The following is a 24,186-nucleotide window of genomic DNA, read 5'->3' on the forward strand; positions in this document are numbered from 1 at the left end:
AATGCAACAAATGAAGCAGGTGTGATACCTGCCCAGGTTCAGGTCGACGCCGTGAATGCGTTAGAAGCTGTTGTTGACAAGCATGACCTTCGGCGGAAGAAACCCAGTTCTCTGCTGATAAGCCAAGTACTCGAGACGACTGCACGCCCTTTCACAGTATCACAGTCAATGGAGGCACACGACTTTCACATCTTGTGTTCCGGTGATAATTTACGATTCGAAACTATCGGCTTTCTCCTCGCGACGGCCGGGCGATCGCTAACGTTTGGCTTCGTTCCGGATATCTTCAGTGATCCTGCCAACAAGGACATGAAGTTACACTTTGCCGATGAGCTACTTCGCGCGAGTACGACCTGTCTTTTTCTCACGACGATGCTTGCGACAGTCAACGACATAACGATCTGGATGTATTACGAAAACTACCTATTTACAATCATGATCTGCGGCTACCAAGGCCCACCCAGCTGGCGACGGATAGGCGAACTGTCGACACAGATATATGCACTGGGTATACATCAAGAGAAGAAGTGCGCTCATGCTCCGAAATGGTTGACGGAAACACGCCGTAGGGTTTTCTGTTCAGCATACAACCAGGACAAGTCGATATCCACCTTCCTTGGCCGTCCCATACGTATCAGCAAGAGACACACTGACATCGAGCTTCCACTGGACCTGGCCGATAATGAAGTCACCGGTGACCAGGCGACTTTGGAATCTGCCATCGCAGCGTTGGACGAGGACGGTTGGAATACCAAAGGCAGATGGTTGAGAGCGTCTTGGATCGTAAGTCTTGCACCTAGGCTGGTTTCGTTCCCTCAGCTAACGTACATTAGCGTTTACGTCATATATCCCTGCGAAGTCGCGAAGAAATCCTGGAATTCTCGCTCGTCAAGATAGACGCAAACGCAGAAGCTCAGCTACTGTACGCATGCTAAGATGACCCGACTTTGACTTCTACTAACTAGCCTGTAGAGATATATCCGAGCGTGTACGCACTTCCTGGGAGACGCTACCCAAACATATGCGATACTGGAAAACCTGTTGGGAAGACGACGTTCCCACGGTAATCTGTCTGATGCTGTCCATCATACACCTCACGCATTGGTACAACGAGTTCATGATCCAAAAGCTGCTCGATTACAGCCCATTGACGCTCAACACTGCCCTACTGCGCGTCTCTGTTGATCTTCTTTGCAATACACTTACCTTGGGTAGAATACGCGATCGATCTTACGATGTTCAACGCGACATGCTCAACGCCCTACTGCTGTTTGGTGTACCCGCAGCGTCGGTACTTGCTACAGCATTGCGCGAGCAACATCGAACAGGCCAGCAATTCCCCGCTGAAATATCCCGCGCGGAGATCATTCGCATGCTCAGCGTGCTCATATCACATCTTGATTCAGCCGCACACATGGAAAACTCTGGAGCTAGGCACGGCGAAGCCAACTATAACCTCTTTCGCAAGGCGAGCAAGATTTTCACCAAGGTCATTGACACAGTCTTGGACACCCGGCCCGCGGAAGAGATTACCCCAGCGAGTGCTCAGCTTGGGCTTGACCTGGATCTGGACATTTTCTCCGGCGCTGGGTTGGATGGTTTTGAAGGAGGCATGGAATTCCCCGGCATGGGAATGTCACTTGGCATGAACGGGAATGGAAATGGAAACTTTAGTGATGCTGCGGATGATTGGGGTGCTCTCGGTCAGTGGAATGCCTTTGGTGGGCCTGTATAAAGCCCTGTCACCACTGGCTATGCGCCCTGCAGGAGCCCTCGCACATATATGTATCGCGCAAGTTGATACGGAAATTGTCGACGTGTTGGATGTACATGTTTAGAGTACATTTGACCTTGCGCAAGCACATACAACCGTCGATACGCTAATTACAATCTAGTACAATGCTACTGACAACCTTTTTGAGGTATCATTTATAATAAAAAGAACGCCTCTCCCCAACTTAGTCCTGAACATACTCTCCTTTTACGCCTCCAACGCAGCCGTTCTCTTGATGTTTGTGTAGCGGAAGCCGAAAGCAGCAAGGAACGCGGCACCACCGAACGCAATACCAACGATGAGACACTCGCGGAAACCAGCCACATAGGCCTCAAGCACTCCCTCGAGGAATTGCGCTGGAATCAGCGTCTTGAGCTCGGAAGCACCGGCGTCCAGAACGATCTGGGGGTCGAGACCTGGTGCTGTGATGGGCAGCTGCTTGAGGAGCGTATTCTGGAAGGCAGCCTGAGCGGACGAGACACCAAAAGCACCGCCGAGGGTTTGGATGACTGCAGCGCTCGTTAGTAGTGCGTTGAGGATAGCAACGAAGGAATGTGGCTTACAAAGAAGTGTGGCTGTGGCTAAAGGCACATCGACTTCCTTAGTGGTCGCCTGGATGAGCATGACAGGGACCTGGAAGCTTACTCCGATACCGATACCACAGAGGATCTGGTATCCAATCCAGACTTTGGCGGGTGAATCGACATCGAACGTGTAGATCATGCCGGCACCGATGGTTGTTATGGCCGCTCCTCCAATCATCCATGGATATGCGTAGCCGGTCTTTGTGATGATCTGGCCAACGATCACGACGCAGATGGCTGCAAACGTTGTAAGCGTTTGAAGGAGAGGATGGATGTTGATGGTCTACTTACTGACTGCCAGGATGAAGGGAACAGTGCGAACACCACTTGACGCTGCTGAGACGCCCTGCACGGATTCTATCGATCATTAGTCATGGTCGGCATGTCATGTCACTCAGCTAGCTTACGGAAGTAGATCGGCAGGTAGTAGAACGTGACCAGGAAGGCGGAGTTGATCAGGAACGAAAACATCGATCCGACCCAGATAGTTCTCCTTTGGATGATGAGGCTGTGAACCATGGCGTTCTCACCCAGCCACCACTGATCGACCACGAACAAAGCCATCAATACGACGAAGGCCACCAGACTGCCGATCACAGCACCGCTGTTCCAAGCCTTGGAGATACCACCCCATTGCAGCGCAAGGATGAAGCAAACAATTGCACCAATGATGAGGATCAAACCGGGCATATCGAATGTGCGAAGCATGCCACGCCAATCAGGGCGAGTCTTCGGTGGTTCGTTGGCGAAGAAGAGGAGGATAAAGAGGCATGATACACCGCCTACGGGAAGATTGATGTAAAAGCTGTGAAGCTGTTAGCGAGGCAGTGAAAGGGACCTTTGCGATGGGGCGTAACGTACCACCAGCGCCATGAGACATGGCTGGTGAAAGCACCACCGATCAACGGGCCGACAACACTGGCGAGACCATATGCTGCACCCATCAGCCCGCTGTACTTTGGTCGATCTGCTGAGGGTACCAAAACGGCAATGATGGTGTACGAGCCAGAGAACAGTCCAGCTGCACCAACACCGCATATCGCGCGACCGATGATCAAAGCTACGGAGCTGGGTGCGGCACCTATTGACGTAACTCATTAGCATGGTGTTGATGTCAAGATCAACTAATGTTGACTTACCGCAGATCACACTACCCAACTCGAAGAAGAAGATGGAGATGAGATACGTCCACTTCAGCGGAAAGAAAGTGTACAGTCGTCCCCAGAACGCTGTAGTCGCAGCGGTAGTGATGAAGAAAGCTGAGCCATACCAGCCGATGTCTTGGAGACTCTTGAACTCATCGGTGATCTTGGGGATGGCTGTTGAGATGATGGTCTACGGTTTCGGTTAGGCCTTGCTTGGAAAGGGTCGAAGAAGAGAGACTCGGTACTCGTACTTACAAAGTCTAGGGAAGCCTGCAGCGATGGGTCAGTGTCTGGTTTTCGCATTCATGGGTGGAGATGTTGCTTACAAGGAAAATAGCCAAGACCAGTCCTACAAGTACGAGTACGAATCGTCCTTTTGTCAACTGGATATGCGCTAGTTCTTCTTTTTCCTCCCTTGTATTGACCGATCCTGTGTTGAGCGACCCTTCGGTGGAATGAAGATCCTTCTCCTTGTCTGGGCGTCTAAGAACGTCTTCCTTCATCTTTGCAAGAGTATCGCAGATGGTATGAAGAGAAGAGAGACGAATGTGCTTGATGGTCGTAGTGCTGCTGCTTTACATCGCAGGTTATTAGCCAAATAGTAGTCCCGACGATGCCGCAACATCATAGACACCCTAGACGGCCCCAGTCCCGAAGTGCGAGGACGGACGAAAATCATCTTCATGCGAGGAGCCCGCTGGAGTGTTTGGTCTGCGCTGGGAAAGGACCTCCTTGGTCGCTTCCGTTCTTGCACGGAGTTCCGTCGGCGCTAGCGGACAAGCGTGACTTCCACAACCAAAGGCCTCGGTGTTTTGTCAGCATCGCTCAACTCATTGCTAGCTACTGCATCGGGGTCGCGCATGTCTTCAGTCAGCTATGGCGATCCTATCGAAGTTTTGCGGACGTCCTGTTCATGCTGGTGGTGGTTGGGGGCGCGTGCTTTGGACGCGACGCGCCGGTGGCGTCACGCCAAACTCGTAACCAATGCACTTGTAGAGAACGACAACATGCTTGGGACGCTTTTAATGAACGTGAACATTAAGATGGCAGTGTACACGGATATTGGTGTGTTGATTCGACACTTGTAGTGGAGAGCTTATAGACATAACGGGTGGCAATGTGCCAACTTTATCAGCGTGACATCAAGAGAAGTCATGGAATGACTTGCTGGACGGTGTTCCATCCCTGGTGTCATGAGCGGGGTACACGCTGTTCCACGTCTTATTTTCCGTACGTGGGGAATATGGCGCATGCTTCCACGCAGTAGTATACACATTTGGACTAAGTCGGAGTACGAAGAAAGAGGCTTTCGTGAAGCATAGCAATATTCGTGGGCAACGCGCACGATCCTTCACTAGACACCAGCACGACAAAATTAAGGGCCAATATTTAGAGGATAGACAAAATAGTATACTTGGTACGCAAGGAGCGAAACTATAGGGATACACTATAGCAAGAAGGGAAGGAGACGTAACGGCATGGTAGAGGGTTAGGGCGTGGTGTACGAAGCCACCAAGTTCTTCGGAAGAAGAGCTGTTCAGATAGCAAGATCAGGATGTTCCACCAATGCCTCCTCATACATGGCCACAAGCTTCTTCTCTTTATGCGCATCTCTTGGTTTGATGTCGAAGACGAACACCTCCGGCCGAGTAATGAGCAAGTCTGTCCAATCTTCTGTGTGAATTGGTATATCTGTTGTTATGTCAGCATAAGAACGAGGCGCCAAAAAGTGGGATACGTACCAATGCCAATTTTGTTCTTCTTCTTGGTGACATTGAATGCCCAGGCCAAAGAACCCATGATTGTGACCAGCTGGTAGTCTACAATCTCCATACCCAAGCAATTGCGACGACCATAACCAAAGACGTGGTGGTTGATGACGTTGGGGTACTTCGTCAGAGGCTCCTTGTAAGTGGGATATCTCGGGTTCAGATAGCGATCTGGATTGAACTCTTCCGGGTTGGGGTACAAAGATTCGTCACTCCGACGCGCCCACTCGGTAGCATGGATGAGCGCACCCTTCGGGATGAAGTAGCCATCGTATTCATCATCTCTCTCAGCTTCGTGGGGAACGCCCGTAGGGACTGGCGGTCTCCAGCGGATCAGCTCTTTGCCGATCGCTCTCAGTACCGGAAGCTTCGGTGCGTCGGCCCATGTGGGTAGACGGTCGGGGCCGCAAACCTCATCGATCTCGTCTTGTAGTCGCTTCTGCCAATGGGGGTAGTGGCACATAGCGAGGTAGTAGGTCTGGATGGGCGAAGACATGGGTAGTGATGCTGTGATAGCAAGCATGCCTATCGCGAAAGCACCCTCCTTCTCGTCTGGGGAGCCATCGGGGAACTTCAAGCGCTCCTTGTCCTTGAAGAACGTGCGAGACCAGGAATGACCGGGGATACCAGCGTCCATCTTGGCTTTGACGGATTGCATGGCCCCGACCCAGAATTCCCTTTGAGCATCATGGCGCGCCTTTTCCTGCCAATACCAAGGGTTGATCAAGTCAGGCAACTTCTGCACGACTGGAAACCTGTTCGGTAGCTTCCCTGCCGGAGAGATGGCAGCAAGTAGACCAGCCGAGCTTCGGTTCAACCCACGGCTTAGCTTGGGGTCTTCCCAGGCGAGGCGCGCGCTCACACGATGGGTGAACTCTTCAGCGAGATCGGGATAGTTTCGGTTGTCCTTCATCAGCGAAACCATCATCCGCGTGATCTCGAGGTGCGTGAAGCCGAACATGTCGTAATTGTAGGTCTCGGACAGGCATTGGTGAGCGAATTTACGGTGTCTTGTAAGTGCCGCTGCGTGATCGATCAGCGACATTCGAAAATGATTCAAGTAATACTCACCATTGTTGTCCAAAAGAGGGAGATACTCCGCGTCGGTTTTGGCGCCTGGGATGTTGGGTGTGGGCGCGCGGTTGGAATAGTATGCTCCACGCCTTGCGAGAAGATCCTGGCACACCTTCTCGCTGTTGACACGGATGTGTTTGACACCGAAGAGAGTGAACTGGTAGATTGGACCATATTCTTCGTGCTGTACCGAGTTAATTACATCGTCAGAAGCCTAGATAGTGACCGTACCCATTCAGCAAACTTCTTGTACACATCCTTGGAAGGGAACTTGTGGAAAGGCCCGACCCATGGTAGACCTTTATAGCACTGTCAGCAAGCACCTTTTCTTCAGACGATGAATACTGACCTTTGGGGCCCGGCAGCGGCTTGTACTTGGGCTTTTTCGGCCTGAACAGACGGACGACGGCTAGAAGAAAAGCGCCTATGACACTGATGGCGATGCTAGGAACGAAGAGAGAAAGCATGGCTTGCGAGAGCGGTTGAACTCCCACGTCAATCATAATTGCTAGAGTCAACGAAAGACAGCTGAATGAAATGTCGAACTGATACCAACCTTGGGCCAGTCCACGGAGCTTTTAACTACGGTCCTCATGGTTTTCAGGCCAACTCTACCATCGCCTCAACTCCGGATTTGCGTATCTTCATCGCACTCATCCTCTCGGACCTGCCTCGGTGCCATGTCTCGCGAACACCATCAGCATACTGTGGCTTGATTGATACACAACGCGCATGCATCATCCCGAAGCTCAGTTCCCCTTGAGAACGGTACTGCGGTCGCCGACCGCCGATCGGATGGCATTGTGGAGGTGGAGAGCCGTATTACAGCCAGAGGCCCATCGTATTTTGGAGCTTTGTCTCACGTTCGGTGTGGCAGTCGAAGGGTAAGGGACATGGTTCGTCTTGTCAGTCCGGAGCTAGGTGAAGTGGGCCACCACGTGCGCTCCACGCTAACGGTCTTGGCAAACTCCAACCATCGCATGCTCAGGGTCTCCCACATCCCATCTGTTCCCACCCACCACGACGCATCATGTCTCGGCCTATACAGCGACTTTCTAGCCTCCGAATACGCTCTCCTCCGGCCACACACTGGCACGACATCCATAGTGGCTACGAAAATTTCGCAGCGGGAGTCCGCTAGACAATAAGCTCTAAAATCGCCGAGCGCGAAACCATCATTGATAACGCGATCCCGTCCCGTCGCCACGGACCTCCGCCGTACACTGGACGCAGCTTCCACAGACGTTGATTCGCGTAGCACGCATCTTCATGTCTCAATACAATCAGGCAGCGGTGGGATGGGCAAAGCAGATGACAGCTGTGTTGCGCGCTGAAGCTTGACCCTGTACCCACTGTGCTGGAGCTGGAAGCAGCCGCTTGCATGAACAGTATAGGGAACTCGACGTTAGTTCGGGATCCAGGTCCAGGTTACTAACAGTGGGTGAAGCGTTCAGCTAGATTACTGCTCGAGAATCTCAGACGGCCGCTCTTCGCGCTGCATTGTACGCATTTGGGGTTGATGAGGCGTTGCCGCTCAGACATAGCCCTTCATCCTTCCAATGCCTTGAATTGTCATTTTCTAGAATTGGCCCGAAGCAAGGCCCGAGTTGCGATTGAAGAGCTTATAAACCAGAAGCACCACGTTCTCTCGTGATACAATCATTGCTACCTTCATCCTTGTTACACGTGCATTGCATTGCTAGCGTTTAGCTGCACCGTCCCGTCGCTATGGATCTCTTGGCATCGTTTGTCTTAATCTCATCCGCTCTTGCACGACAGGTGGTTGCGATCACTACACAGCAGATCCAGACCGACTTGTCCTCCAATCTCTCTAATGAATCACAAATCATTTTTACTACCGACTCTTCTTATCCGACTGATTTCACTCAACGATGGAGCATCTATGAGAAGGCCGAGCCAGCTTATGCTGTTGCTGCCAAACCCGCTACAACGAAAGACGTACAGACGATCTTGCGATATGCAACTAAAAACAAGATCCCTTTCCTGGCAACTGGAGGTGGCCATGGGTACTCGACGACTCTTTCTGGCCTACACAATGCGCTCGATGTTGACCTAAGCAACTTCAAGAGAATCAAAGTCGACGCGTCCACCAACACCATGGTCGTTGGGGCCGGTTCAAAGTTCCATGACATGTTTGATCCGCTGTATGCGGCTGGTAAGATGATGCGTAAGTTTCCGACATATTCAACATCCTTGTGTACTGACAAAGCCTCCAGCTTCTGGTGGGACTTCTCCTCCAAGCATCATCGGCCTCACGTTGGGTGGTGGAGTGGGACCTTTGACTGGCGAACACGGACTCTTAATCGACTCTCTACTCTCTGTGGAGATGGTCACCGGATCGGGCGAGATTCTAACGGCGTCGGCTACTGAGAACTCCGACCTCTTCTGGGGCATGCGTGGTGCGGGCTTCAACTTCGGCGTGGTCACATCCGCGACCTATCGCATCTATGATACAATCAATGATGGCATGGTGTACAACGCAGACATGTCATTCGAAGCCGAGAAGAACGCCACGATATTTGAAATCTTCCAGACTTATCAGGGCACGCAAGACGACAAGCTGGCATTAACGATTGGGTCCTCCATAAAGAACAATGTCGTAAGTGCTAGCTGCGTCTGGTCGGATATTTGACCTCCATTAACACATTGTTAAGCCAACAATCGATGTTTCGGCCATCTACTACGGCAACAAGCTGCAGGGCGACGCCGCGATCAAGTCGTTCATCAACCAAAATCCATATTACAGCAACATTTCGGTCGTTCCCTACAACCGACTAGTAAGCGTGGCCAACTTTGGCGGCGATGTATTCGCTCAGCGAAAGGGTGTTGGGGCGGACATGTGGGGGTTTCAGCTCAACAATCTCACTGTACCTGCACTGGTGGACACATTCACCAAGTACATCAACTTCCTCCGTGCGAACCCGGCAATAGAAAATACCAACTGGATTATCGAGAAATTTGGCCTGGGCGTAACGGCGAGTATCGACGATGACTATACAGCATATGCTTGGCGCAAGACTGTAGCCTACGGCTTCTTCGCGTTTTACCTACCTGGCAATGTCACTGCGGAGCAGACCAGCACCGTCGACACGTTTACCGCGAAGATGCGCACCAACTTGATGACAGCATGCGGAAACCCCGATGGCAATGTGTTTCCCAACTACGCACGGGGCGACGAGAAGCCGGAGCAAGTCTACGGCGCGACGAAACTTCCGAGGCTGAGGCTGCTGAAGAAGAAGTATGACCCGGAGGGGTTGTTTAACCACTTCAACTCTTTCGTATAATGCTCCATTGCGCCACAGTTAGGGCTACGTGCTATTGCCATTCTCAGCTTTGTTCTCGGCCTCGTCAGTATTCTCAGTCCCATCGAGCTGTACATAATCTATGGTTCTATCAAACATCGTATCCATCATTTTTTAATCATTAGCACGTGTCTTGCTACGACTAAACATCGAAGTTCCGTGATGCGATGAAAAGGTTTGGCACGAGAGTTGAACTGACAGCTGCCGATTTATAGGAGGCCACTTTGTTCGAACTGTATGAACAGCCGCTGTCTCCAATCAAACAAAACCGCCAAATAACTGAAGCCTACAGTAGTTCTCTCGGTGAGAATTGAGGGCGAAAGGCAAAACAACGTACATCGAAGCCCGAGAAGATGTATCAACGATCTTCGACAACCGAAAAGTTCAGATCGAGCACTAGCCACTTTTGTTACGGCTGTAAACGAGAAGAAAGAGACAACGGGTGATGAGAATGTAGAGAAAAGTGGCATGGATGACTCCAGAGGCGACACGTCCTACGTGTTTAATTGATAATGACATGAGTGTATATCATGCTCACTACATTACTCGGTGCTCGGGAAAGAAATTGGACATTTCATCTGCGCAGAATCGACATGTCGCCAGCTAATAGTCACGCCAATCATTCCACTACCTTCGATGTCTTTCACGCATCTTCAACGCAGAGCTCGTTGATATGCTCTCGCCTCCGTAACGCCAGCTCAACACGCCTGCATCTGGCTGCCGAAACATACCTGCCACATCAATACCAGCTCACTCGGCATTACCCGTCCCCAATCATCTTCCTCCGTGTGCTTGTCTCTAGACCAGAATAGCAGCAGCATTGCAAGCCACGAACCCAGCATAAAGCACGATCCTCACACGGTTCAGGTAGCCCCAGTAGGCGATCTTATCGTGATCCTACAACACGGCATTAGAATCTCTCGCATCTCGCCTTTACAAGCAACACGGAAGACATAGGAAACTCACCCTCGCAGTTTGCATCCCCCTGCCCTTCTCTGGTAGATCCGCGTAATGCAAATCTTTCTGCGCTTTGAACTTCTCAATCAATACGTCATTCACCGGGTTCATGTAGTGAAGCGTGAATGGGAAGATCAGGAACGCCAACACACTACTAACGCCGTAGATGATGGTCGCCTTTCCCGTAAGTCCCTGTCTAGTAGAGGAACCGTATGTCATGATGGCGGACAAGACAAGGTTGGATGCCGAGAGTGAAGTAGCAGGGACTTGTGCAACGCGGAACTGGTAGTGCCATTGCCGAATTGCGAGAATTGGAGAAGGAGATTCGAGGATGGATGGGATTGAGATAGTGGACAAGGCTGTGTTCATGCCGAGGAGAAAGGTGGCTTGGAGCAGGGTGCCGAATTGGAGGTGGGCAAAGGACAACATCTTGGACGAGGATTACAAGACTTGGGGATGCGAATAGCAGATAGTGGTTTATGGAAACACAATGAGAGACGATAATGATATCTTTGATGATGGTGGTGTTGACGCGATAGAGACGAGGTACCTGCTTATATCTCAATCGCACCTTCTCTATATCTCTCCACCAACGCCCATCGCTCTTCCTCCGCAAACAACACCGAACTCCATCCACGCACCTCGTCTCCTCCTCATCGCAGCTCCTACGCCGGCTCTCCAACTGTCGGCACCTATGAACCTCGGATTTGCAGCACGTAGATTCTCTAACAAGTAAGCAAGAATCCTACGATCGCACGTCCGAGTTCCTGCTAAACCGGTGAACCGCGTTACCAAGCCCAACCACCACAAGGCTGCTTCTTCACACGAACACGGACAAGAACCGCGCTAAGGCTGAAACTGAATTCGGGCCGTTCTCAGCTGAGTAACTCGCGAGCAAAAACCTAAATTCCAAGATGATGGGACGCCTGATCCGATGCGTCCAAGGTCGCTTCGACCCGACATAACACGCTAGTCCGGAGTTCCGTACAAAGTTTACAAACAAACGTTCACCACGCCGCATCCTTCCAGGAGAATGTCGCCAGCGAGAAGGCAGGAGTGCGCTGTTCGCGCGCAATACCGGACACCGAGATGACTAATTCCCATTGTGCGTGCGCCGTTCTTGTGCGTTCCTTGACGTCAGTTATTTTTGTTGGATCGTGAAGTGCTTACTTCTGCCTTCGTATTTCCTCTTCATATCAACTGTCAGAGCGTCGAGATTGCCGGCCTGACTTGAAATACGCGCGCGAAAGACGAAAGACTACCATCTCACATCACCTCCCACGACCCCACTCTACTCTCCACTAAGCATTTCCCCTTCGCGGTATAGCTGCTCCAGCGCGACATCCACCAATCATGTCTTCATTCCCTGCCTTCCTCAAGTCGCAGCTCCTCTACACACCCAAGGTACCTCAGCCGGAGACCTTCACCGGCAAGACCGTCATCGTAACAGGCGCTAACAGCGGACTCGGCCTGGAAGCAACACGACACTTTGTCCGCTGCGGCGCGACTACAGTCATCATCGCATGCCGCACGCGATCCAAGGGTGAAGCCGCTCAACGCGATATCGAGGCCACGACGAAGCGCACCGGCGTACTCCAAGTGTGGGAACTGGATCTCTCTTCGTACGCTAGCGTCAATGCGTTTGCGAAGAAATGCGAGACACTACCTTGCATTGATATCGTGTTGGAGAATGCAGGTATCGCACAGGGCAAACTTGAGAGGATTGAGGGACATGAAGCGCACATCGCCGTCAATGTGATCTCTACCTTCATGCTTGCGTTGCTGCTGCTCCCTGTTCTGCGAAGAACAGCGGAAATACACAAGACGAAGCCGTACCTCACCATCGTCACATCCGAAGTCCACCACTGGACGCAGTTCCCACAAAAGAAGGCAGACAGCATCTTCGCCGAGCTGGACGACGAGAAGAAAGCCGACATGGCAGATCGCTACAACGTCTCCAAGCTCATGCAGATACTCCTCGTGCGACACTTGACCCGAGTCATCATCAAGGACAAGAAGAAGGAACCCGTTGTCATCAATTGCGTGACGCCTGGTCTTTGCAAGTCGGATCTGGTCAAGGATATGGGTATGGCGCCGGTGGTGTTCAAGAAGGTCTTGGGTCGCCAGGTCGAGGTGGGCAGTCGGTTGCTGGTGAATGCGACTGCGTTGCCGGAGAGTCAGGGCGAGTATATCCTTGATGATCATGTGGAGGAGCCGTCGCCGCTGGCGAGGAGTCAAGAGGGTGCGGAGCTGGGGAAGAGGATATGGGATGAGTTGGCTGGGATATTGGAGAAGGCAAGTCCTGGTATTACTCAGAATCTGTGAAGCTCAGTTTGAGGTTGTGGCTCTTCTTCGCATGATGCACTGGTAGTTGGAGTCGTGGGACTTAGATAATGTGTAAGCCTTCCATTAGTCAACCAAATGAATCTGGGTGTTCTACGCGCTGTATCGTACATGAGAGGGACGTTGAAGTACACATTGACTTAAGCCTTGTTGAAGCGTGGACGTGATCGCGGTGAAACTCATCGGGGTATTCTATCGTTACAACGACACAGCCAAGACGAGACAAGCTTCTTCGTCAACGGCAGCCAAGTGATGTTCCTGACAATCCTGTTCTATCGATATCTCATACCTGCTTTTGAACGCCTGCGCCCGGTTTTCATGATCATAAACACCATCAACACCATCTAGTCAAGAAGTAACGAGCTTTCTCGATGACGTTGCGTGAACAATGTGTAGGATGACTCTCAAGTTTGCTGATGCAGTATTGTAAGCTGTTGTTCCCCTCCAGAATGGGTAACCGTCTCTTGTCGTCGAGCGTGACAACCGGTGTGCCAGTAGTAGTGTTGAGGAAGCATTCTTCCTCCGAGGGCAATAGGGCATCAATGCCACACTCCACCGCCGCCGATGAGGAGGTTCGGTCCCAAGATCGGAGAGACCAACAAGACATGGCCGCACGATACAAAGCTACCGGCCACCAGGTTGGCCGTGCGTCCATGGTCGATCTGTCGATCAATCTGAAGATTTGGCCGGCATGGAACAGCACGTATCTCTCTCCTTCGGGATGACGTGCCCACCGCCACATGTCCGCACGGGCCGTGTCTGACATGGGCGGGTCTTCCTTGGCGCATTTCTCAATCTCGGGGATGCTGGTGAAAACGTTCAGGCTAACCAGATGGAGCATTATCATGCTGACACAGTCGGTGGGGGTTACTTCACCCTCGTCTTCCTTGCTGGAAGAAGCTTTTGACCGTGAGAGAAGCGTTGCCAGATCTTGGAGCAAGTCTTGCGTCTCCTGCAGGCGGCCTAAGATCTTGATCTTAGAAAGCACCCGGTATCGATTCGAAGGTTCGTCGGCGTCGAAAATGCGCAGAAGTTGCTGTTGCTCGAGCACCATGGCCAGAATGGGGTGCAGAAGCAGACGAAGGTGGTGTAAGGGTACGTCATCACCGACTGCCAGCCGACCCTGGAGGAAACTTCGAAAGAGGCCGTTGAGGGATGGAGTTGAGTGCCCAGAGCGGGGTCCAACAGAACCCTGTTTCTCAAGCCAGGCACCAAACTTTGCGGCATTGCAGGGTCCTGGTTTGTTGCCGTTGGCGCCAGAATGCTCGAGCCACTCATTGTATGAGTTGGCATGCCACATCTCGTTGTCTTGCGGCAGGGGCACTTGTAGGTCGTTGATCGAGAGAATTGGTGGTAGGTCGTGCAACAAGCTGATCTCAAGGTCTACGTAGACCCAGGCATATGCGTGACTAGAAATGTTAGTCGAACGTCGGGGGGTAGTGTGAGATGTAGCTTACCGATTGCGCTGCTCTTGCTCTTTCCATCTTTCCCACATCTCTGCTCCTTCCGCTCTTGGATTGTGCACCGTCTGTTCAGGCTGTAATACGCCAGTGCATTTCAGCATCTGTCGAAGTTGGTCCAGGTTCCCAGCGCACGCATAAGGTTGATGACTTACACTAAGATATTGCCCTCTTTTCGACATGGCATACGCAGCAAAAGAGTCTTTACCACTCCGTGCGCAGAGTGTAAGCAACTGCAGTGCAATCCCTCCGATCATTGGTTGCGATATGCTGCGGCTCTCGAGAACGTCGTCCAATGCAATCCTGCATATTTCTATTAAGCCGTTGGCGAGTACGTGGGATTCGAAATGATCTGTAAGCATAGCACCTTGGGAGATGAGAAGTATGATGAGTAGAATCCCGACATCGGCCTTGTCGACTTGTAGAATGTCTGTGATGTTGATGCTTGAGGAGCCAGCGAGACCCAGATAGGGCTGAATGGAGTCGATGCGGTTTGCGTACGTTTCGATAAAGTGCATAAGAACGTTGGAGGGTGGGAGGACTACGATGCGTCCAAAGAGGCCTTGACTTGATGTTGAAGGAGATTGTCGGCTCCAGAGTGCCCGTTGCAAGAGTATCTGTACAGTTGCGACAATCCGGTCTCTCGCATCGTGTGTGAGAGACTGGCTGGGTTCGCTGTCGTTCTCCGCAAGCCCTTGCCATGCGGTAGGCTGTGCGAGTACATCCACCATCTGCGCGAGTACATCATCCGATGTCGCAAATTGGTGCACAGCTTTCTGTGGATACTGCTTTGGTGTAAAAGCGTTTCGTAAGCCTGGCGAACTCGCTGGTATGCTTGTGCTCCCTCGATGTATCGTATCAGGTGGTGTTAACGGCTGGTTTGGCCCATGTAACAGGTTATGGTGTTGTTGTTGAAGCCCTTGACCGCCGCCTACACAGCCTGGCGGATACAAGGGATCGCTAGGGTGAACATCCATCGATGATATGGAAGCGAAGAGATTGTTTGAGGTGTCCATAGCTTCGCTGTTAGCTGGAGCACCGGGATATGGGAAGCTCATAAAGTCGTCGTAACCACCAAGATCCAGAGATGATGTGGGTAAAGCCGAATTGGCGAATGCAAGCATGTCGCTATTCTGTGGTGGTTGATTCTCTGGCACCATATAGCCAGTAAATTGATCCATGTTCGGCACATGGTTGCCGTTAGAATAGTTGGTGTTTGTCGGGCTTGTTGACGCTTGACTCCGTGCCGTCGATTTTCGAGGCGCTCGCGGCTTACGCGAGGTAGTTCTAGGCTGACAAACATAGCCTCTTGCAACGCATTGTGAGCATGGTACCTGTGTTTCTATTAGATATTGCACTGATGGCTCAGTAAGTGCACTCTGGCTAGGTACTCACCTTCCTGTCGCACCGTGCCTTAGAGATGGCACATCTGGTGCAGGCAATCAGGCCGGGGTGACTCATTGAAAGTGTGATGTGATTGGGAGGTCTAGTCGATGTACCGATGATTACGAGGTATGTTGGAGGCGTACTCAGGTACTATGTACGGGATGTAAGCGGGTATATGTGCGTTCCCCAAGCTAAGCTCATACGAGACGGTACCCATATATACCCCTCCTTGGCACTTGATGACAGGATGCAGCTGAGCTCGAAGACAGCCCTGGAGTGCGGTGACGCGTGAAGATCTTCAGCGACACACTTCAAAGTCGCCAAAATTATCCCGAGGGACAACTTTGATGGCTAGCGCGAAACGACAGGACGCATCAGTCCAATTTGAGGACGCATGCTCCTCTTCGCAGGCTCAAGGCTATGCATGTTTGTTGCGGCGGGTTAGGCCGCTACTGCCAGGTTCAGGCGATAAGAGCCAAGTGGGGCAAGGGTTTGGGGGCTGTAAACCTACGCCAGTCTCGCCTCGCAAGACGATGCCGAATTGACTTTCCAGCCTCACCGCACCGCTGCTCGCTGTTGTGGGCCAGTCAAGCATAGCAAACGCCATTCCCACGAGGCCGCGTGGTGGAGCCGCAAAGCTAAGCACTTGCCAAAAGGGACCTACTTTATGTAAGCTGGGCTGACCCTGCACGAGGCGTGGCAATATTCGTGAGACACTGACGAAGCTGGAATTTAGTAGGCGCACAGGCAGCAACAAGATCCTTTTTGAGCGTCTTCTACTCTCGTTACTTGGCCGGTTGTCGCAAGAATGAGTCCAACGCCTGGTACCTGTAAGCACTACTTACGCCGCGCATTGGACTGTGCCCAAGTAATGTTGCATCGTTTCTCTTTCCTGTACGACCCTCTGAAGTCAGATAACTTGGCCAGCTGCAACATGATCGTATACACGAGCAATGATGAGCCATAAGGTGTGTTAGCAGCTCGATCTGGTCCCCGAAATCCGTCCTTGGCCCTCTTCTCACGATAAGCAGGTCCAAATGTAGTGAGACACTGGCTTTCGCACTTGATGGCTAAGATCATGTAGCTGAGAACATGTCGCTGCGACATGTGCACACAGACTCGGCCCTCCCGGAGACGCGACCTGGGTTCGGGCCTTCCCGTAGATACGATGCAGCAACCCCAGCACCGCAGCATCAGGCGCTGCAGTCGAGATGAATAACTGCGTGGCCACACATGCTGGCGCTCCTTGTCTAGAGGCGACTCCGCTTGTAGGTCGCGCTTTCAAATGTGTATACAACTGAGTAGCGACAGCTGCAAGCATATGGGTGCTGTGTGTAGATGGGTTTACTGAACACTGGAAGTCGACCTTAACAGCAAAGCTGCATACTACACCAGCAAGACCGAGTATGAACCGCCCTTGTCTCTGAATGACATTACTGCAGACGCCGTGTTGTAATAACCCGGCGGTCCACGAAGCCAGCCCCGATCTACTCTGGAGTCTGGGAGTGCCGCGGCTGAATGATAGGATGAATGATTCGTCGGCACAGGGGATGTTGACAAAGCCGATCATGCCGAGCAGTTCATGGGGGAGAGCCGTCGCGTATTGCGGATCTAGAAGAGGCCCGACTAACTGCTGGTCGGACGGCTGGCCTCAGCTTTCCATCCAGACCCGGGACTTAGTGCTCGAACACCTTGATCGTCGTTAATAGTAGCCTTGCGTCTTTTCTGGTGCCAGATCCATCCTCTTAGATGCAGATTCCTGACGTGGATCAGACTGTGCCGGATTGCTCCATGGGGTTGGTATCGGAAGCTACTGTGATGCTCGGCCGAGTTGAGCATCCGTCATTTAGTCCAATCAATGACGACAAATAGGAGTGTCCCTAAAGTAAGCCATTGTTTATAACTCGACCTAGAGATGTGGAAGACAAGAGGTCTCCCATTTCGATAGGCTACCGGTCAGCTCAACGCACCAGTCATGGTAGATACATCGGGGTCGCCGCGTCCATCTTGTATAGCTTGACCAATGGGTGCTAACACTCTTGAACGTGCTGGTGCAGAGGCGCAATCGCTGAGAGCAAAACTCAACCTGATGTGAGCGGGAACACTTGCGAACAACGTCAGGACGTTAGTCCCATGGAAACACACGTGATTCATCGTAGTACGGTCATCATCAGGAAGACTTGATCCCGACCTGGTCTTCGGAAAGCCAATTGTTGCGATGTTCCCGTTGCGAAATTCTTCATTCCTTACAGCGTCTTGGGATTGCTCTCTTGGCAGATTGGCCAAATAGCTCATAGTCTGGATTATATAGGCAAGTCAGATGGATCGTGACTTTTGTCAGCTCCTGAACGTTGATTTGTCTCGACAGCCGCGAGCTGTTCAATCAGCCAAGACAGACACTGAACACGCGACGTTGTGCCGGGAAGCAAGCCTAGTCCCATCGTGAGTTGCGCGATTTATACAGTGCTCAAACCATACGAGCGGTTCGTGGCGCATGACTGATTGAGAAGACGGTGTTGCTCGTATGCAGCGTATACATGCAGGGGCGTTATCGACGATGATTCTGGGTTATCCTTGGAAGCACATAACAGCGCATCCGACGTTGGCGGCTACGAGCAGCCTTCCCCGAATAGTAGAGCCGATGAGATAGACTGATCTGAAGGACGCAGCATCAGGGGCGTAAGAGATTCGGTCCGGCCCCTGCAGTGATATCAAATGGGCCGCTTCCGCCTGTAGTGTACAGTAGCGTAGTAGTAAAGCTCAGCCTCCGCATCTTGATACACGTTCCATGAACGCCATGAACGTATTATCGAGGGATCCAAGGCCGCCAAACTGGTGTGCGATACGACTGGTGGTTGTCAGGGTGGGGTTGAAGATGGAGAAAGCGCGTTCACCAGCAGCGGCAAGTGGGGAAACCTGAATGCCAAGCTTTCCATCGCGGACCAACAGCGGAGTTACGACAAATCAACAACTTCTGAAGCAAGACCTGGTAACTGTTCAGCTGGGATGCAGGCACGATATTGTCAAGGTAGGTCATTACATTGTTCCATGTTGATCGTTACTCAACGCCCCCATCTAGATCCGTTTTGGCGCGCTGCTAAAGTACATTGAAGGTCAATCGAGAAGCGGAGAGCTGGGGTATGTCCAACACAATTATGTTACAAGGAAGACTTCGGGGGAATCTGCCCCGGAAGACGCTCGCCTCTTCTTCGGGCCCATTGAGTTTGATTAATTTACTCAAGAACACGCGTTACCAGACCAGTAGCGACAGTTCGGCCACCCTCGCGCATGTTGAACCGTTGGCCAGTCTCTAGGACGTGGGGCTGGTGGAGTTCGCAGACCATCTCGACGTTGTCACCAGGCATGACCTGCTTGTCGTGGGCATCCTCGGTGCCCTCTGGCCAGTGAAGCGCGCATGACTCGTCAGCGGTTCGGATGAACATTTGTGGCCTGTAGTTCTCGCCGAAACCAGTGTGACGACCACCTTCCTCCTTGCTCAGGACGTACATGGAGACGAGGAACTTCTTGTGAGCCTTGACCTGTCCGGGTACGGAAACAACCATGCCGCGGCGGACATCATCACGCTTGACTCCACGGAGGAGAAGACCGGAGTTGTCACCTGCGCGCGACTCCTCGCACGACTTCTTGAAGGTCTCAATGTCGGTAACCTTGGTCTTGATGGGAGCAGTACCCTTGCCCACAAGCTCGACTTCGGCATCGCGCTTCAGGATACCGCGCTCGACACGGCCAGAAACGACGGTACCGCGACCGGCGATGGAGAAGACATCCTCAACAGCCATGAGGAAGGGCTTCTCGGTCTCACGCTGGGGGGTGGGGATCCATGCATCGACAGCCTCCAAAAGCTCATCGACCTTGGTGACACCAATCTCAGGCTGGCGGCCCTCGATGGCGCAGAGAGCGGAACCCATGATGATGGGCGTCTCGTCACCCTCGAAGCCGTAGCTGCTGAGGAGCTCACGCATCTCCATCTCGACGAGCTCCAACATCTCCTTGTCGTCGACAGCATCGACCTTGTTCACGAAGACAACAATCTTCTGGACACCGACCTGGCGGGCGAGGAGCAAGTGCTCACGGGTCTGGGGCATTTGACCGTCGGAGGCGGCGACGACAATGATAGCACCGTCCATGTTGGCAGCTCCAGTAATCATGTTCTTGATGTAATCGGCGTGACCGGGGCAGTCGACGTGGGCATAGTGGCGGTTGTCGGTCTGGTACTCGATGTGGGCGGTCGAGATGGTAATACCACGCTTTCGCTCTTCGGGGGCCTTGTCGATGGAACCGTATTCGAGGTACTTGGCGTAGCCCTTCTCTGCTTGACGCTTGGTGATGGCGGCTGTGAGGGTAGTCTATAGCGTATCAGTCGTCATGAACGTGGGAGGCGGGGCGAGAGGCGTTGTACCTTTCCGTGGTCAACGTGGCCAATGGTACCTGATGTCTATTAGCATGACCACAGGTATGGTATCTGGGAAAGCATACCGATGTTGACGTGGGGCTTGTCTCGTGTGAAAGAGGCGTAGTTCCGTACGCCGTTCATCCACCTCATCGTGCCCTGCGCGCCCAAAGCATTTTGCACGGGCGACACATTACGCTGGTATTGGAGGGCGGAGCGCGAGGTGCGCAGGAAAACTCTGGAAAAGCTCGACATGATTGACCCGATCACACGATGCAGAGAAGCGAGGGGATGCGATTGCTTGAGATGGCGGTGGTGTCTCGAGATGGCGAGGCTCAAATCATTTTCTTAGCGCGACATGGTAGCGCATCGGCCAATCATGTGAGGGGGAGATCCGAGCTCGACAACTTTGAGAAGGAGCGATGGAGCACTGCGGGCGGAGAACATTTCCCGGTGACGTTGTATCATTCTCTATTCAGCGTTTCTTTAGAGAATCTACCGTGTCTTTCATTACCTCAAAACCCATCAATTGACGTTGGTGACGCTTACTCCAATCGATACGCCTACGCGAATACCCGAGGTTCGTTCGGCGGAAACTGTGAAAGTTGCATCATTGGCGCGCATTTCACCTACACCACCATGTCTCTCCGCACATTAACAAGGACGCCGCTGAGCAGCGTCTCACGGATAAGCACGATAAATACCATGCCATTGCGCGCCAAGGTCACAAATCCCGCCTGGATGAGCGGGTCGAGAAAGGTACAGCACCCCTCCAGCCCACCACGCCTTCACACCTAACAATCGCGTAGTATGCCACACCCACCGCAGACCTCCTGAAAGCGCAGCAAGACGACGACCCCGACGATGTCATCTTCACCAACAACTACGGCGTCCGCAGCATCGAGCTCAACCGACCGAAGAAGCTGAACTCGCTCAATGGCTCCATGGCCCGCAAGATCATACCGAGGTTGCAGGAATGGGCAAAGTCAGAACTGGCAGGTGTCGTCATCATCAAGGGCAACGGTCGCGCCTTCTGCGCCGGAGGAGATGTCGCAGCACTGGCAAAGTGGAATAAGGAAGGGCCCCAGGGACAGCAAAGCAGTTCAGACTACTTTGGGCTGGAATACAAGCTGGATCACCTCATCGCAACCTACTCGAAACCCTACGTCGCTTTCATGGACGGTATCACAATGGGTGGTGGTGTTGGACTTTCGATACACGCTCCCTTCCGAATCGCAACCGAGAACACCCTCTTCGCTATGCCCGAGACGACCATCGGCTTCTTCCCAGACGTTGGCGCGTCCTTTTTCCTGCCTCGCATGGAAGGCGCTCTCGGCACCTACCTCGCCCTTACATCCGAACAACTCAAGGGCGTCGATGCCTTCTACCACGGCATCGCGACCCACTACATCCACTCCTCCACGCTCCAGCAACTCGAGGCGCGTCTTGCCGAACTACAATTCCCCGACTACATGAAGCTCGACGAGCGCTTCAAGATCATCAACTCTACAATCGAGGAGTTCAGCACTGGACTACCCGCCGAGCGACCGCACATCTCCGGTGAACTTCGCAAGGTTATCGACACCGTCTTCCACGAGGACATGCCTAGCATCCAGAACATTTTGGCATCGCTTGAGGACGTCAAGAAGGGGCACAAAGATTCAGAGATCCAGACATGGGCCGACAAGACTATCCAGACCATCCACAGCCGGTCACCCACCTCCGTCGCCGTAGCCCTCCGTCAGATGCGCGTCGGCCGCCAATGGTCCATGGCGCAAACCTTCCAAAAGGAATACGACATCGCCTCTCGCTTCATGGCCCACCCCGATTTTGTCGAGGGCGTAACCGCGCGCCTTGTAGAGCGCAAGAAGGAGCGACCAAACTGGAAACCCAACACCCTCGATGACGTCAAGAACCGCGACGTTGATGCTTTCTTCCGAGACAGTAGCGAAGGACCATTACCTCTGATTAGCGACAAGGACTACCGAGAGTACCCGCACGCGTGGATCGGGCTACCCCGCGAGTCAGAGATTTTGAGAGAAGCTGGTGGTAACAAGAGGGAGGATGTTGTTGCTAAGCTTTTGGAGAAGTATGAGGGCAAGCAGGGAGTCCGGGAAAAGATTGCGGAAGTACTGGAGAGATATGAATAGGAGATTGGATATGTAGTCTTCAGATGTTTACGTGTAGTATAAAGCCGCTTACCGCTATCTGAGGCGAATCTACTTTTCGAACGTACAAGACTATCTTTTTATTACAGATCACGAAGTCGGAAAGCCGCCGTCTAACGTAGCAGGACCCTATTTCATACACCGTCAGCAAAAGCGAAATCGTCACAAACACACATGTGTCAACACGTACCATTCGCACCAAATTGCGATTGATGATCTTCCAGCTACCATCCCTCTGCTTCGCCCACGTATCCTGATACTGAGCCTTATCAATCAGAACCTTACTGTTATCCACAGGGTTCTGAACGCCAGTATACGGCGTAAACCAATGCGTAGCCTGAAAGTACGTAACAGACACAGCGCTTTTAGGACCGCAAATATGAATCATCTGCGTGCCAAGATGATGCTGGGTAGATACGAAAGTGCTTAGACCGGGTGCTAGGTTGTCGATGATGGCTTGGACACCGTTTAATACGCCGATGGGATCCGAGTAGTTAGCGCGGGCATCGGTGGTGAAGACTTTTCGGAGGATGTCGTAGTTGCGGCCGTCGATGGCGAGGGCATAGAGGGATAGCGTCTGGCGGATAGATTCTGTTGCGACTGGGTCTGGGTGGGCTTGGAGGGGGAATAGGCCTGCTACATCGCTGAAACTAACTGGCCCGGGGGATATATCGGGGCAGCTGGTGTTCGTATTGCGGGCTATGATTGAGGCGCTGGCACTGTCTTGAGCGGAAACAAAAGGCAGGGCGAGCAGAGCCGCAATGCGTAGTGGGAATGCGATGCGCATGTTCATGCAGGTACGGAGCAAGGATATGAGTGTGGGATGGGTGTAGTTTAGAAGAATGAGGGCGTGATTTGGAGTCAGAATTGACTAGCCAATTGCAACCTTCGGGTTTGGAACAAACATTCAATGGTTGTAGTTGATATGTAGGTATTGGTTCTCGGGAGATTGGGACGGGTGGCGGGCGGATACTCTGACGAGCAGCCGAGCCGTTCCCGGGATACATGCTGAATGGATGTTTGTAAGTGCAGTCCGAGCTATGCGTCAAGGCCAGAAGATTGGAGCAGAGAATGTGAAGTCGTTGAGATAATTTAATTATGCTGTATTACTACGCTAACACAATTCGGTTCGTATGGACGTGTCTTGCCGGCGCTCAATTGCGAGGATCTCTTGTCCTCTGGATCATCGATGTTGTTGAAGTTGCGAGAAGCGCGTCTCACTCCGGGCCATCATGGTGCCATCTGGTAGGAACATGTCCCGCTTCGGTCATTGAATTAGATGTCAGTGGAGTCAGATGTTTGCTCAATGGAGTGGACGGCAAGGTGGAAGCGACGTTCATGTGGGCCGTTCCTTGGCGGCATGATTGGCGGGGTACAACGATCAGGGCACCTTGTACAAGGAAGGCGCTGAACAGGTCTGCAGCCTACGTTAAGATGAAGACATACAAAGTAGACAACCCAACATTGAAGTAGTATTCGAGATGTCCAATTTTTCCCTTAGTGAAGTAGAGTCGCATTGCTCGTCAACAGCAGAACCTACACAAACGATGCATCTCTGTTGACTGGATGAATATCAGTAAGCAAACATACCGCCAAGACATGCTTGTAAGACCTAGATAGTACCATGCATCAGCCTAAGTGCATCATGATTACTTTTACCGCACTTGACGATACAGTACACATTCCATTTGACGAACCGCCCATCGCGTACCGCTAACGCTGGGCACACCCCAAGCTCGCAAGAAGTCGCATCGGTGGTACTTCCCCATCCGGCGACACCACGCGGCTCGCC

General features: G+C 52.3%; 10 protein-coding genes across 10 annotated transcripts; 4 read left to right on the forward strand and 6 right to left on the reverse strand.

The window, feature by feature from the left end:
* Positions 1–168: 168 nt before the first annotated feature.
* J4E87_008295 (uncharacterized protein) lies at positions 169–1,735 on the forward strand (the record flags this gene model as incomplete). The annotated part of the gene is made up of 3 exons (XM_049379886.1): positions 169–783; positions 834–922; positions 973–1,735. The coding sequence occupies 3 exons, from the start codon at positions 169–171 to the stop codon at positions 1,733–1,735; spliced, it is 1,467 nt and encodes a 488-aa protein (XP_049230453.1).
* Positions 1,736–1,981: 246 nt separating this feature from the next.
* J4E87_008296 (uncharacterized protein) lies at positions 1,982–4,006 on the reverse strand (the record flags this gene model as incomplete). Its single annotated transcript, XM_049379887.1, has 7 exons — positions 1,982–2,283; positions 2,338–2,595; positions 2,650–2,715; positions 2,766–3,163; positions 3,220–3,439; positions 3,498–3,693; positions 3,830–4,006. 7 exons carry the CDS (start codon positions 4,004–4,006, stop codon positions 1,982–1,984), a joined length of 1,617 nt encoding a protein of 538 aa, XP_049230454.1.
* A 1,034-nt stretch (positions 4,007–5,040) lies between these two features.
* J4E87_008297 (uncharacterized protein) lies at positions 5,041–6,813 on the reverse strand (the record flags this gene model as incomplete). The annotated part of the gene is made up of 4 exons (XM_049379888.1): positions 5,041–5,177; positions 5,246–6,530; positions 6,578–6,645; positions 6,696–6,813. The coding sequence occupies 4 exons, from the start codon at positions 6,811–6,813 to the stop codon at positions 5,041–5,043; spliced, it is 1,608 nt and encodes a 535-aa protein (XP_049230455.1).
* Positions 6,814–8,464: 1,651 nt separating this feature from the next.
* J4E87_008298 (uncharacterized protein) lies at positions 8,465–9,651 on the forward strand (the record flags this gene model as incomplete). Its single annotated transcript, XM_049379889.1, has 3 exons — positions 8,465–8,534; positions 8,584–8,966; positions 9,022–9,651. 3 exons carry the CDS (start codon positions 8,465–8,467, stop codon positions 9,649–9,651), a joined length of 1,083 nt encoding a protein of 360 aa, XP_049230456.1.
* Positions 9,652–10,467: 816 nt separating this feature from the next.
* J4E87_008299 (uncharacterized protein) lies at positions 10,468–11,055 on the reverse strand (the record flags this gene model as incomplete). Its single annotated transcript, XM_049379890.1, has 2 exons — positions 10,468–10,566; positions 10,636–11,055. The coding sequence occupies 2 exons, from the start codon at positions 11,053–11,055 to the stop codon at positions 10,468–10,470; spliced, it is 519 nt and encodes a 172-aa protein (XP_049230457.1).
* Positions 11,056–11,979: 924 nt separating this feature from the next.
* Positions 11,980–12,951, forward strand: J4E87_008300 (uncharacterized protein; the record flags this gene model as incomplete). The annotated part of the gene is made up of 1 exon (XM_049379891.1): positions 11,980–12,951. The coding sequence occupies one exon, from the start codon at positions 11,980–11,982 to the stop codon at positions 12,949–12,951; it is 972 nt and encodes a 323-aa protein (XP_049230458.1).
* A 352-nt stretch (positions 12,952–13,303) lies between these two features.
* J4E87_008301 (uncharacterized protein) lies at positions 13,304–15,553 on the reverse strand (the record flags this gene model as incomplete). The annotated part of the gene is made up of 4 exons (XM_049379892.1): positions 13,304–14,378; positions 14,427–14,533; positions 14,585–15,160; positions 15,365–15,553. The coding sequence occupies 4 exons, from the start codon at positions 15,551–15,553 to the stop codon at positions 13,304–13,306; spliced, it is 1,947 nt and encodes a 648-aa protein (XP_049230459.1).
* A 3,495-nt stretch (positions 15,554–19,048) lies between these two features.
* TUF1 (translation elongation factor Tu) lies at positions 19,049–20,481 on the reverse strand (the record flags this gene model as incomplete). The annotated part of the gene is made up of 3 exons (XM_049379893.1): positions 19,049–20,182; positions 20,236–20,264; positions 20,313–20,481. The coding sequence occupies 3 exons, from the start codon at positions 20,479–20,481 to the stop codon at positions 19,049–19,051; spliced, it is 1,332 nt and encodes a 443-aa protein (XP_049230460.1).
* A 384-nt stretch (positions 20,482–20,865) lies between these two features.
* On the forward strand, positions 20,866–22,376 carry J4E87_008303 (uncharacterized protein; the record flags this gene model as incomplete). Its single annotated transcript, XM_049379894.1, has 2 exons — positions 20,866–20,985; positions 21,036–22,376. 2 exons carry the CDS (start codon positions 20,866–20,868, stop codon positions 22,374–22,376), a joined length of 1,461 nt encoding a protein of 486 aa, XP_049230461.1.
* Positions 22,377–22,484: 108 nt separating this feature from the next.
* J4E87_008304 (uncharacterized protein) lies at positions 22,485–23,181 on the reverse strand (the record flags this gene model as incomplete). Its single annotated transcript, XM_049379895.1, has 2 exons — positions 22,485–22,523; positions 22,585–23,181. The coding sequence occupies 2 exons, from the start codon at positions 23,179–23,181 to the stop codon at positions 22,485–22,487; spliced, it is 636 nt and encodes a 211-aa protein (XP_049230462.1).
* Positions 23,182–24,186: the final 1,005 nt, after the last annotated feature.

Source organism: Alternaria ethzedia, assembly GCF_023757985.1.
Source record: "Alternaria ethzedia strain BMP 0044 chromosome Unknown scaffold_25, whole genome shotgun sequence".
NCBI classification, from domain to species: Eukaryota; Fungi; Ascomycota; class Dothideomycetes; order Pleosporales; family Pleosporaceae; genus Alternaria; species Alternaria ethzedia.